Source organism: Oreochromis niloticus, linkage group LG10 (assembly GCF_001858045.2).
Source record: "Oreochromis niloticus isolate F11D_XX linkage group LG10, O_niloticus_UMD_NMBU, whole genome shotgun sequence".
Classification (NCBI taxonomy): Eukaryota; Metazoa; Chordata; class Actinopteri; order Cichliformes; family Cichlidae; genus Oreochromis; species Oreochromis niloticus.
Window position 1 is genome coordinate 13427931 of NC_031975.2, and position 14889 is coordinate 13442819.

The window sequence follows — 14889 nt, forward strand, 5'->3', positions numbered from 1 at the left end:
TCAGGAGATAGAAAGATCACAGAAATCCATGAACTAGCATTACCGTGGGTGATTTCTTTCTTCTTCTTTTTTTTAAAACATTTGGTCTTTACAGTAGGAGCAGTTTTATGTATAGCTGGTACATCTCAAACGCTGTCTGCATCAAATAAACATACAATATGTGTTCCATTAGAAAAAAGCATCTATGAGAGCAACTACCTGTGAGGGTTGCACCTGTCAAGATGTTTTTTTCTCTCCTTGCCTTCCCTTTCCTCCCTTGAGATGTTTGTCTGTTTTTAGTTTGATTTCCCCTTTATATTTTAATTTGAACTTTGACATCCGTACCTTCCCCAGGATGTCTGTCACAAACTGCAGTCCAACATTGTGACAATGCTTTTGTTCTCCCGAACCTCTTTATGAACTTCCTGTTTTCGTATCCTTTTTTCTGTTCTTTCCCTCAAGGTCTGGCGCACCTGATGTTAAACCGCCAAGGTATGGGGTCTATTGGTTTGCTTTTCCTTCCCAGCCACCTGATCACATTTCCCTTCCCCTGAAATCATTTTAGTTAACTGTGCTGCACTAATATTTCCTCTCCTCTTTTGTCATATACTTGCCTATTCGTTTTTTGCTTCCTCTCATGTTATGCTCACTATTCATAACAATTTTTGTCCGTCAAACCCTTGTCCTGACCACTGACTGAGCTACTGGAACATCACCTTTGACCTCTGCAGTTATTCGCCAAGGTAATGCATCTATGCTCATTTGGTTTCATGGTGTTTTCAAAGGAAACAGGTGTCAGTAATAAGAAAAAATTATATTCATATATATATATATAAATAAAAAGGTATCTCATCTTACAAATGTAAAGGTCTGCAGAGAAGGGAGTTTATTTATGTAGGTGTTTAGACAGCCATATTATGTGAGGACTTAGTTTGCCTTTATTTTAATTCTTAAGGTTGTTGTGTGCATAATTGAATTTTCTTTCTGTTGCACTGATGTCTCAGACGTGTTATCACTGCGTTGCTGATCAGTGGGAGATTTTAAAACAAAACAAAACACTGTTGGAAGGTTGTGGGTTTTTTTCCTAATGGAGAATATTTTTTCAGGGAGAGGCACCACTGTGGTCCTTTGGTTGGAAAATAAAAAAAGCAGTAACATTGTGTCATGCATATGTGAACAAATAACAATTATACCAGCTCATTTACAGGTGATGAAAGTACTGAATTTAAAACTGAATTAAAATAAAGCGTAAAACATTTTCTGCAAGGCATACTTGGAATATAGGCACTTTGAAAAAGGGTGGATGTACTCTGCTGTGGTGAGGCTTTTGCATTTCCTCCACGCGCTGTGAGATTTAGATAAACGTCATCATCCTGTCTCCATGGAGATCAGTGTTGTCTATAACGTACTTGGCTTTTCTGACCCCCTCATGTTGACCACACAGTATTTTCCACTGTCCCAGTTCCTCCGGAAAAAATTGCTCGTCTGACCAGAAAGAACAGTGGTGTCGGGTTATCATCGCAGCTTCTGTACTAATGATTTTTTATTTTCAACCCAATCATCCCTGATTATGAATAATGTGCTGCCGTGAACTGAAATAGCTGCGTATGTCATCTTTCACTCTCCCACTCGGTGAAGATGGAATAAAACGGGGTGTGGCAGCATCCGCATTTTGTCACGCATATGTGAACAAATAACAATTATACCAAGATCATTTACAGGAGATGAGAATGCTTCACAGAATGAGGTTTTTCACCATATATAAATGATGCAGATTGAAGCCGAACATGACTGTGACATTACAGATTAGGGTCTAAATCCTTTCGGTAGCCACTTTGGGAAAAAACTAGTAGCAATTGGTCTTTATAAGACCAAAAACATAATGTTCAATTTAAGCTTGTGCTGTAATCAATGGGTATTCTGACAGAACAGTGTGGGTGAATATACTGTACGCCACTACGTCCTCAATCGTACAAAGATTAATAATCTCTGCTGTATTAGAAAAATGCTGTTATATAAAGCATATAGTACATCATACAGTAAGTGTGTCCTGAAGCCAACCACAGTGCGATTTGTCATGAAATGAAGCCTAAACGTAATTGCTCAATTTCACGCATTTAAATGAAGAAGAAGTTGGTAATTGATTGTGGAATCGAGATTTGCAGAAATAACCCTCAATGCTCAGGCAAAGCACAGTTACAGCTGGCAACACGGAGCGCTGCACGTCTGACCTCATGGGATATACATGAGACATCAAGGCTTTATTCAACCATCTCATGTTATAACAAACATTTGTTATTAACTGTGTTCCACCTTCAGCCCCGGGGCGCATACTTGAGCGAGCTCTCAGACTTAGTCTCTATTTGTTTTGCCACAAATATGCAGACTTCTGGAAATTGAGAAGCGGCAGCTTGTGAATATTTCACTCCCACACTCCTTCGCCAGCGTGTGCACCCAGATGAGATTATTCAGGCACAGGTGTAGCTTGATGACCACCTACAGAGCTACACACCAGTGGTCAGCTGCTGCCCCACAGCCTGCTCGCGCTCTGCCTGATAACCCATTCCCCGCCTCTGAGCCACAGACAAACGTTACCGGCTGCATCTGTGCCCCCGGCTTTGCATCATTTTGAAATTACTCTGCTGTAAACCTTAATATTAATGAGCAGCGTGAGTGGTGGAATTTTTCTAATAGTAACAGTCTTCTCACCTGGTGGCTGAACCCTTTTTCTCACCTCATGGTATGACCATCAGGAGCTTACGTATAGCTCCCAGCAGGAGAATTACAGATAAATCTTACACTTGCGGTCTTAGAGTTATCCGGTGTTATAGTAACATCCAGGATGCTTTCACTCTCCATATTTTGTAGCTGCACGCTTCATTGGATTGGCCATGAGCAGTGTCCTTCTAGAAGGACTCGCTTGTATTTGTATCCTGAATTTAGAGGGAATTTATGGATTCAAAACCTTGGGCTGCAAGTAGATTGAATGGTGTATAGTAAGACGGGAGTGGGGGCAAGGTGGCGCATGTCACAATGAGATGAGAAGCAGGAGAGGCGTGTAGAGATTGTCGGTGCTGCTGTTATTTTCTGCTGAGCCTCCTTTTTTCATTGATGTGTTTCCATTTACATCGAGACGTGGTTCAGCACAATGGTCTTATAGCTGAATCCAAGAGAGTGGACGGCCCATCCATCCCCCTCACTCTCCGACGCCCCACCCTTGTATAGCTATAACATGCATAAAGTGCTAAACTGCTCCAGCAGCATCTTTTAGCTGGAGTACCGACTGCAGCCAGGGTCTTTGAAGATATTTCCTTGGAGTTAGTGCCAAAGTCTGTCTGGTGTCAGACAAAACAAAGCTACTATTTCCTTTTTTTTTCTTGTTCCTTTTTTTCTTTTTTTTTTACAGAGTGGTAAACATTATTGCTGCAGACAGTAGGACACCTTCTAGGAGAGCTGAAAAGCAGAGCTATAGGCCGTCTACCCCTCCCATTTCAAGAGAGACCTTCAAGACAGATTCAGGGTCACGCTGGGGACATCTTCATCACAGAATGACAGGAAGCCTATTAGGCAGATTGCGTTCTGTAGAATGTGCACAGCTTAGGTGCAAATCTTCTTGTCATTAAGGTTTATCTCTTATGATAAATCCTTCTGTATTTAGGTTAAATGAAAAATGACACAAAGGCACTTTTAGTTCAAGTGCTATAATTTCCCTTTAGTTGTAACTGTCACTATTGGCTCCACTTGTTTCTACTTTACACCTTAAACGTCAGCCAAATGAGGAAGTTTGCATTCATGCTCCGCGCCAGTAGCTCAACGAGTAGCTGTGTGCTCAAGAGTTGAGCGACTACACTGCACAAACAATACAGACTAACAGGATCGCTCATCCTGCAGCCTTAAATTGGCCCCTGAGTACCAAAGCTGACATTTGCTGTGCAAACAAACAAGCATCGACTAAAGGGTCAGCTTATCCTTGTAGCTTGAAACAGCTTGCTTAGTAGCTCATAAAGAGCAAAGGACAGCAGCCCTACTATGTGTTCTAAAGTTGTTAGTGTTACTCCCGAAGCAAAACTTTGGTTCAATATCAGAAAAACTAAACTTAGAATTTGATGGTGAAAGGTTGTACGTCCACGGAAGGCCTTTGTGAATTATGAAGCAAAACAAAATTCAGTGTGTCTTTCTAATTTAGTGTGCAGTAGGGCTGCCTGTGAGGTCTTGGATTGGAAAAAAAAACCAAATAAAAAACTGTCACCTTGCGGAAGGTGTATTAGCAGCATAACTGTTGAATGAGCTGTAAACTGTCAAGAATGATTTATTATTTACGTGCCGTGTGATGTTTGCCATCAAGGATACATTGATGGGGTTGCTTGAGAAAAATTGCTAACATGTGGAATTCTAAGAAACATTGACAAATACAAAAACAACATCTTTAATCAAGCTCCATCTGCTTCCCTCGGAACAGTTGGTGAAGTTCCCTTCTGTATATTTCACTGTGTGCATTACCTAGTGGACATTCCCTGGAATGTGAGTGTGAATTAAATGTTTAGCCAAGCCTTAAACGTTGATATTGGCATTTAAAAAAACTGCTGAATAAAGGATAAAGCAGCTGTCGTTGTATTTTTATTTTTTTAGCAAATTCTCTTCAAATAAGGGTAAAAAGTGCATACGTCTGGATCAGGACCGTTCTCAGCTGAGGATTTGGTGTAATGCTGTAGCTCTAGTGTGTTTTTATGTCGGTCTTATGAAAGATGAATGCACTTCATTAGGCTTTGACTACAATGAAAGTACTTGTCAGTAAGGATCACTTTATTGCGACCTTTTTTTTCACTACATATGTTAATAAAAAGAAAAAGACATAAAGCTTCAGCAGACTCCTACTTTACTATGGAAACAGCACGCTGAAATGTACACTTGTTCATCTGACTGTATAGTGACTTTGTAATGTTTCAATAGCTTTACAAAATACACACATGGTCTGTTCAAGTGGGTCTTAGTGAAATGTTTCCGAAGCAATACTGCACGCTGCATTTTCCGCTCATTTTAGCCTCTAATATCACCCACCAAGCCTCCTCTATTTTAGCGAAATAAAGTAGTGAATGTACCCAGGAGATAAGTAAAAGTTAAGCTGGATGAGAGGAACAATTATCTAAGCTGTTTCTCTTTGACTCTCAGGGCAGGAGGAGTCAGTGGCCACCTTTAAAGGCAATGAGTTCTTCAGCTACAACCTATCCCAGACTCCCATTCAGAGTAACCTGGACGAGATCACGCTGTCCTTCCGGACGCTGCAGAGGAACGCCTTGCTGCTCCACACGGGGAAGTCAGCTGACTATGTCAACCTGTCTCTGAAGAATGGCGCTCTGTGGCTGGTCATCAACCTGGGCTCTGGGGCTTTTGAAGCCCTGGTGGAACCAACCAGTGGGAGGTTTAATGACAATATCTGGCATGATGTTCGTGTGACGCGCAACCTCCGTCAGGTGTGTATACATCCATTACTTATGATTTTGTATTCTGCTTAAGAAAGTTGCAGTTTTTTGTAAAATGTGTAGATTGTATTTACGCAGAAGACGATATGATTGCAGTCTGCAAGCAATCTGTATGAGATGATGAGAAATCAGTCACTGTACACAGTATTGTAACAGTATTTAAAGTGTATCTTTCAGCTTATTAATATAAAAAAGATTTGGATCTGATTCTTATGAGCTGCAGGAAATGGCAGTCTTTTGCAAATAGAGTTTAGATAGGCTGCTATTAACCTCCGGCAGTGTGAACTGGCAGTAAACAAATACTGTGTTGGATTCTGTTGAATGCTTCTGCTGCCACATTCCCTATCCTGATATTGCAAGCGTCTATTAGGTCATTGCCCCTAGATTGCATTTCTAGAAATCACTCTTTTTCTTAATTCAGAGAATTGATTCCTTTTTGCACCCACAAGATTGTCATATATTCTTTTAATACATTTTTTTGTAATAAAAACTTAACTCATTATTCATTCTATTCATTCGTCCCACAGTAGTGATGATATCAGGAGCCTGTTCATTACTAACTCTTGAACGGAGAGTGCAAAAATATCTTTTTTGCAGCTTTAGCCACTGATGTAACATTGCAGCAGTATATGGAGCCCTTGCGAGAGAAAGCAGAGCTTAAATAATGAATACAGCCAGTGCACGTGTCCAACAATGTAGTGCTGTACCTATTGTACTCCAGCCAAGTACAACTCGGCCTTAAGGTTTCGTATCATTAGCAGTCAGGACAAGGCACTGAATTCCCAGTCTAATTTACTGCAAGGATGTGTCCGTTACATTAAATGTTACCCCACTGGCATTCTTCTTTGACTGCATCATTCTGCTATTCTATTAGTCTCCTCATATAATACCTTACAGCTGCACTTTTTTGTATGGACACTGAATAAGTGGGAGTGAGTGTAATGTAAAGTGGTTGCTTGCAGGAACAAGCCCACACATAATTACTCATTTCTTTAGGTCTCACAAATTTTTTTTGCATTGTCACCACTGCAACAGCCCTGTTGCTCATAACTGCGGCAACAAACTGCAGATAGACAAACTGGTGAAGAAAAAAAAGATTCATAAGACGAGTATAATTAGGTGTTTACAACTGTCAGGAGTCCTAATGACAAATGGAAATGCCCTTGAATTGCTGGCGGAAAATAAAGCAGGGTTTGATTTTGGTCTGATTACCTTTTGAGTGACAAGTAGCGACCTTACAGGGTTTCACAGTCAGAGCCACTCCTCGCTCGTCAATTCCTGTAAAAAAAACAAAAAACAGTATAATGACTGCAAAAGTGCTCATTTGGTGGATGGGGTATTGATACTGGTGTTGTAAACTTGTCAGCTGGAGACATTCTTCTGAGATTTTGTTCCATATTGACATGATAACAAGCTCATTTTGTCAGCTGCACATCCATGAGGCGAATCTCGCGTGCCAGCACGTCCCAAAGGTGCTCCGTTGGATTGAGATCTGCCACTGTTGAGGCCGTTTGAGTACAGTGAACTCATTGACATGTTCAAAAAATCAGTTTGAGCTTTGTGACATGATGTATTTTCCTGCTGGGCATCCCATCAGAAGATGGGTACATTGTGGTCATAAAGGGGTAGGCATGGTCAGCAACAATACTCTGGTAGGCTGTGATGTTTAAATGATGCTTAATTAGTACTAAAGGGGTAACAATGTGCCAAGAAAACATTCCTCATATCATTATACCACCAGCAGCAGCCTGAACTACTGATACATGGCAGGATGGATCTATGTTTTCATGTTGTTTGTCTGATCCTACCATCTAAATGTTGCAGTAGACAGCAGACTCATCAGACTGGGCAACATTTTTCCAATCTTCTATTGTCCACTTTTGTTGAGCTTCAGTTTCCTGTTCTTAGCTGAAAGCTAAGGCACAGGTGTGGTCGTCATCTGCTGCTGTAGCCTTATGCTTCAAGCTTTGGCATGCACTCAGACTTTTTTTCTTTTTCTAATCCTTCTTGGTAAACCCTAGACACAAAAATAGGTCCATTTTCTGACCAGCCCATCTGGCACCAACAGGCATGCTACATTCAAAGTCACTTAAATCACCTTTACTTCCCCATTCTGGTGCCCAGTTTGAACTTTAGCAGGTCATCTTGACCATGTCTACATGCCTGAATGCACTGAGTAGCTGCCATATGATTGGCTGATTAGATATTTGCATTGACGAGCAGATGAACAGCTGTGCCTGATGAAGTAGCAGTTCAGTGTATTTACACACAGAGCAGTAACAGATAATATAATGGTCATTCACTCTCTTCTAGCTGTGTTTATGTTTATTTAGCTGTCAGTTATGTTTCTCCAGCAAAGTGTTATATCTTCACTTTAAGCTAAGCGTAAGCTAAGAGTGCATCCACCCTAAATTGTGCTCTCACTGTGTATCTGACCAATATGCTCCAGTATGCTCTGTATTAGTCAGATACATTGGACAATGGCGTTAATGTCGCTGTTACCATTATCTTAGCTAACTGAGTTCAGCAGAATACGTTTTCTTCTAGTACAATAATGAAACCCTAAGAAAGCTGAGCTTCTAAGGGGAAAGGAGGCACTAGCTACCACAAAGTGATCGCTCTGTAAATTTACTTGAACTATAACCAGACTAAATATATTCCCTAAGATGAGTGGGACTCATGCAGTGCATATAAATGTTAGATTTCTTTTCTAAAGAAGAACTCATTTTGTATCTAACCATCTCATCATCGCCAATATATTCTAAACCTGTCACACTAACCTGCATATAAACGTGCATCCTCCTCCACGTCTATTTCCTTAGCCTGGCTTCCAGAAGAGCGGCAATCCGATGCTTACAACGTCACTTATGCTTTCAGGCATGCATTTGATCCCTGTGTAAATTGCTTTCCCCTCAGATAAGTTAGCTCACTGACATGTAGATAGGAGGAACTGTAACTCCCAGGAGAGTGCTGGTGGAAACATTTTATTAGATCCGGTGGTGCTTTTCACTCTAGAATTCCTCCTATTACTATCTCTCTCTCTCCATCTGCCTTTTGTGTCGTCTGTTTTGGGCAAACTCGTTGGTGCTCATTTTCTCTGCCTTTCAACCCTTGTTATCGATGCATCCACCTATTTATTGGCATGCTCAGAACACAGAACTCACTAACATGCTTGCTGATTATCTGTTGTTGTACCTCATGAATACTCTTTTGAAAACCTCCTGAGCTACACTGACAGTCATAAATATATATTACCATTTAATAAGCACTACATAACACTGGCGATGTCGAAATGCTGGCAAAATTAATGATAAAAGGTCAGCTTCAAAGTGTGCCATCCAGGTCTGGAGCCTGTATATTCTCCCAGTGTGCTCTTCTAATTAATAATGACCTAAATCAGTAATTACCTTTGAACGCACCGATCCCTCACCTCAGATATTCAAATGCCAGTAAAGTAGCTGGGTGTCACCACCATCTTTGACATCGGCCGTGCTCCTGTAGACATTTTGGAGTGAATAAGAAAGCAAGATCAATCACTTCCCAGACATGAAAACACATTTTTCTGAAATTTCTTCACGTGCAGTTTCATCAACCCTCAGTCAACCCTTCTCATTGTCCAAGGTCCGAGCCAAAGATACTCAAGGCTTCAGTACCAGATAGACAGAAATCAATACCTGCCAGTAGCAGCAAATGGAAAGGCAGGACCTTGTTTTATTGACCTGACGCCTAAACATACCATGCCATCTTTCATCCTCTTATGTCCAAATTCCAGTGATAGTCATAAAAATAGACACGGTTCTTTTTACATAGTTAACTCATTCTCGAGATGCAAGGGTCACAAGTCCCACATTTTAAATGATTTTTTAAGCGAAGCTAGAAATGATTCCACATTTTATAATGCTTATTTTCCCCTGCGGGTGTTTACTTGAGAATTTAGGAAATAGTTCCCTCTCTCTCATCTTTCTCATTTCCTGTTTTTTTTTCCTTTTAGTTTTTTGTAATCCTTGGTTCTTAGTTTTCCTTCCACACTTTGTTTCCTTCCCACCAGTTTTCTGCACCACCTGTTCCCAGTTAGCTAATTACACCCTCTAGTAGTATATTACAGATCATCATTGAACTCATTTGTAGCAGTGCATTATAGCCATTTATTCATGTTGTGAATCCTTTGCCTTGCTCCACTCTTGTTGATCCTTATGCTGTTTTCCTAGGTTGTTTGGGTATTGTTTTTTTATTTTGCCCTGCTGACTGATCACCTACAAGTATAACCTGAAGCTAGTGGATAGAGATTTGTACTGGCTTTTGCTCTTTGCATCCTCTCTCTATGTGAAAACATTGCATGATCTGTGGTATTTTCCAAGCTAATGATCTGACTGAAGAATTTTATGCGCAGTGTCTTTCCACTCAGGATTGTTGTGTGTAACATGAGACATCGGAACAATTAACTGAATATGTGACCATGCATGCTCAACATTTTATTTTGTTTGGTTTTGCATTTTGTGATATTTATTATATGCAGTGCAATGTACAAAGAAATTGCTTTCTACTGTAGAATTTCCTGAAATGAAATAGAATAATGCTCCCAACAAAGAAATGGTAATTGTTTTCACTTATTACCCCTAAGTGGGAGCTGTTACATTTGTGCAGAAATACTTGTTACTGTAGGCTTATTGTCATGGCAACAAGCATATCATTTTTACTTGTATATCCCTGTTCAGCCATTCGTTTTCTTCCCTGTTTACTGATGACATTGATAGGAGAAATCTCTTGCTTTGATGGTGCCAATATTCAAGTAAATGTAGCTTGCCATCCTGTTACCTTTAATCTCAAATTAACTGTAGCATCCCAAATTGCTTTGGAGCCAAAATATCAGCGGAGCCCACATTTATCATACGTTGACTTCGCTACGATCATGCTGGTTTATCAGAAACGGGGATCAGTTGAGATTAGTGAACCTTTCAAAGCTGTTCTTGTAATTGCCTTCAAGAGCCAACATTACGGCATGCTCATTTCAAATCAAGAAATGAAGCATGAAATAATTAGGCCGGTTCTTTCCACTTGGTTTAAAAATCTTGGATTTTATTTTCCTAACATGACGGGATTTTTATCCCTGTAGGTGACGATCTTGGTGGACGGGATTCTCACCACCACTGGCTACACCCAGGAGGACAACACCATGCTGGGCTCTGATGATCTCTTCTACATAGGGGGGAGCCTAAACACAGCTGACCTGCCAGGCTCCCCGGTCAGCAACAACTTCATGGGCTGTCTGAAAGATGTGAGTACAGCTTGACCTCAGCTTCGGCAGCAAACTGGAAATACTATCCGACCCTCCTTAGGTAGCGCAACCCTTTAAGCAGAGCATGTTCTGCGTATAGAAAATTACCCCTTGCACTGATATTGATTCTCCTGTTGTAGGGTGTTTGAAGGAGAAACTTTCAGCTGGTAGGTTGTGCTGTGCAGAGCATATGCATTTATAGATTCCTGTGGGAACCCCTTTGAGAATGTAGCACTGATATGCATAAGAAACAGATGCATCTCATGTTCATTCCTGAAACACAGTCTGGAGCTGGTTTTCATTCCCTCTTCTGCATTTTTTAAGTGCTTTAAGTCTGACCTGCACCTGTCACATTGATTATCTTCAGCAAGCGAGTAAAGATCATGTACTTGGTACTAGATGTTTAGATAAAGCAGCAAATTATGGGTTAATGCCCAATTTCAGCCAGGCCTCACAAATTTTTTATGGACTGAGCCGTCTCATAAAAAAAGCAACTGATGTGCCGTGAGCCTTAAAATAAGAGAAATGCTTTCCCCAAAAAGAGTTAGGAGGAGACGTGATTAAACAGGCAGCACACTGATATTTAAAAGTCACACAGACGTCAGGGAGGCCGATTTCCTTTAGGGTTAATATCCCAGCTCATACAGCTGAGTTTACTTCTGTCAGAGACACTGACGTCACACAATATAAGACCATTTATTCCGTAATTGCTTATAAACTCTTACTAGCCTCCTCTCCTGATCCCCATTAAATCCAGCTCCTCTGGATTCAGCGGGGAGAACAATGCACCAAGGACAGAGCAGACACATCACTTAGATATAGGTTACACATAATGCACAAGGCAAATAGAGTGGAAATAACGTGACTAAGCTAATAACAGCAGCGCCGGGTCGGAGCATAACGAGCAGCGGCTTCATTAAGTGTGAGTGCTTGGCAGTCAGAAGGACTGTCATACTGTCTTGGTACAAGTAGATTAAGGACTGATTATTGTTGGGTGTGCTCTTGTTCATCAGTGCTGGCCTGCTTGAACTAACATGAAGATTTCTTCGTATTTCGGTTTCACATTTTCTTTTTGGGATCCGGTTGAAAAATCTGCTTAAATTGCCAACTGCTAATGACAAAGCAGCCAGCTGGTGTAGTGGAGGAATGAAATCTTCAGATAATATTTTGATTAATTGGATTTTGGGAGGCAAAATATGGAAGTTCAAGTTTTAAAGTTCAATCAGATGTTGCATACAGAAAGAAGTTAGAGATATCTGTGATTTTTAGCTATGCCAGGCTCGGTGTATTACAGTTTTGGCCATTTAATATGCTGTGATTACTGTGCACTGGTCTAGTTTAAATGTCACAACAGGAACTGGACTGGTGATCTGTGGTTCCCCAAAAAAGGATCATGCTTATCTTGAAGTTGCCGTTATGAGGTTTGTGGTTTTTAAGCGAGTACTATCGACTGCCTAGCTGGATTGTTGTGAATTTAGCTACAGTTAATCGAGCCCACCCACTCACAAGATAAATTTAGATGACTTTAGTGATCTGTGGACTTTTCGTTGCCGGTCAGAATTTAAAATGTCCAGTTCTTTGTCTGCTTTTACCAAATACCTGCACAATAATTCCTGTATGCTTTGGCTTTGTGTATGAAGTACTAATTTATTAAGGTAATTATGTATGAATGAGTGTTTTGATCAAGGCAACCCTGTGCCAAACCTTGCATTTACATGTTCCATGGATTAGTCCTATTTCCTGAGTCAGAGTTTGTTCTTCTGACCTCAGTGCGTTCAAGTCTTGTGGAAACAATATGGATGTTACAAGACAATCTGTGTTACTGCCTGTTGAAACAACATGTTGATAACCATTTCCTATATATATTTTCTTTACCTGACTTCTTATGAAAGTTACTGCTAATACATTTTAAGTAATTTAGGTAATTCTATGTAGTACCATGGTCAAAAATATAAACATTTTATATAAAAATTAATATGCAGTGTATAAATGGGCAAGTTTGTTAGCCCAGATATTTTGCTTTCACCAGGTTTTTGTGTATGACATCAGTAACTTGGTCATAAATATTCCTTAATGTTCCGAGTTCAAAGTCTCCCTTTAAGGGTCGCTACTGCGGATCATCTGCCTCCATCTCACCTTATCCCTAACATCCTCCTCTGTCACAACAACCTCCTTCACTACATCCAGGAATATTCTCTGACTCTTCCTCTTTTCCTCCCGCTTGGCAGCTCCATATTCCACATCCTTTGTATTCCACATCCAGTATATCCACCATCCCTCCTCTGCATATGTCCAAACCTGAGCTCAGCCTAAGCCATATTATACCAATGAAATATTAGAGGGTTTAAGAAAAAAAACACACTTGAAGGCTCTATTTTGATTTAATTATTCTTAATTTTGAGGTTAAAGTCAAAATAGTACTTCAGGTTTTTCCAAAAATTTTGACTTTATTCCCAGAATTATTAATTTTACTATAATGACCTTGTAGCATGTATGCATTCCATGTCTGTACCTTGTCTCTATCTCCTCCTTGACAGGTGGGCCGATCTGCACGTGCATCGTCACACATACAGAGATTATTAACATCTAATGTTTTTTGAACAAAATGTATTTTAAATCACAATTCATTTGATTTTCCTGTTATTACGTTCATTTAGTAATCCCCCTGCGAATGCGATGTTAGTACTCTATTTGTGTAAATGTGTCACGTTTCTCATACACACAGACAGCACCCTAGATTCAAATTAGAATAGTATGTCAGTTATATTTATTATTGTTTATTTTGTCTTCTCACAATGAACAATAATAAGAAACAACAGATCCCTCTAACGTTTCCTTAATGTGTTCCTAATGCTCTTAATAATAGCAATAAATGTCCATCACGGTCACTTGAAATGGAAATCTGAGCATCTTCCACTCTCACGCTTCCAGCTCAGTCTCCTGTCTTGGCCCCCACCCGACCCCCTCACCTCCACCCCACCAGTGCTGGGTTTAATTTTCCAAGGGGCATTCATACAAATTCATCTGAATATTCTAGCTCGACATTTAAGCACAATTGCTGCCTAAGTACAGTCTCAGAGAGCTGCCAGCAATTTTTATTTTTAAATATGTTCAAGGCTGTTATTCATTTTTAGTCATAACGTCAACACAGTTTGCATATATATATATGTATATCTACATTTTCCTATAAATTCAACACTAAAACAGACAGATTTATTAATAAAGCCATTTGTAAACAAACAATAACAAACATATAATCATTTTTTAATAAACCTCATAACATAAATATTTAAACCCAGTAAAAGTATTTCCACTGACTGATTTTAAGTGCACCATCTACATCATTACTATGCAGTTTGCATCTACTAAAACGAAAAGGAGATGTTATTTATGGACAGGTTATTGTCCCAGCACCGCTGCCAATGCTGCAACCTCCGCTCTGTGGGCGGTGTGACTGGTGATGGTGTTTAGACCTACTACTTCTGTGTGTAGTCACACAGTCGCACTGTAGGCATGCGGGAAGAGTGTGACGCGATAAAGAGTCATGAGGAAGGGTTGACAAACCCTGATAATGAGTGTGAGCGGTGACACAGGCAGAGCTGATCATAACTGGATCGGCCTGCCAGGAAATCTGAGATGTGTCAGTCCATAAGCGAGCGCTTGAGTTCGGTGATGAAGTCGAAAATCAAAGCTCTGTGGTGAGTAGAAGGTATTCACAAATACATGCGGCACATATTGTATTCCTCTTGGTCCGCGTGGGGGAAAAAAGTGAACAGTGAGGAAAATACTCATTTTTTTCTGTCTTATTTTACTGAATGTAGACAGCGTAGGCAATGACTAATCTCCCTAGATGTTTCAGGATAGTAGATATGTGGTGCTGAGGAGAGGCCATCAGGTTCATCGTTGCAGGAGAAACCTTCAGATGAATGTCACAACCAGCAGGCAGAGATGAATTTGTTTTTCAAAGTTGCCGCTATGTCGTTTTATTATGCTGCCGTGCGTGTACCTTCCAGATATCGCATGCCTAACCATTAGCTACGTGTACTTTAATGCTTCACAGATTGCACCCAATTTGGCTATGGAGAACGTCTTCACACAGCTGTTGGGAGAAGAGAAGGTCTTCATTGTCATGCAGTTTGTTATTCTGTACTTTTT

General features: G+C 40.3%; 1 protein-coding gene across 11 annotated transcripts in view; it reads left to right on the forward strand.

The window, feature by feature from the left end:
• nrxn2a (neurexin 2a) overlaps positions 1–14889 on the forward strand; it is a 149407-nt gene that overhangs the window by 55151 nt on the left and 79367 nt on the right. For 7 of the 11 annotated variants that reach the window (XM_019363798.2, XM_019363797.2, XM_019363796.2 and 4 more), the window contains 4 exons: positions 442–471; positions 711–722; positions 5149–5450; positions 10573–10734. In XM_019363798.2, the coding sequence (XP_019219343.1) occupies positions 442–471; positions 711–722; positions 5149–5450; positions 10573–10734 (506 nt within the window). The remainder of the gene's footprint in view (positions 1–441; positions 472–710; positions 723–5148; positions 5451–10572; positions 10735–14889) is intronic. The other 4 variants (XM_019363805.2, XM_019363800.2, XM_019363801.2 and 1 more) reach the window with 1 other exon arrangement.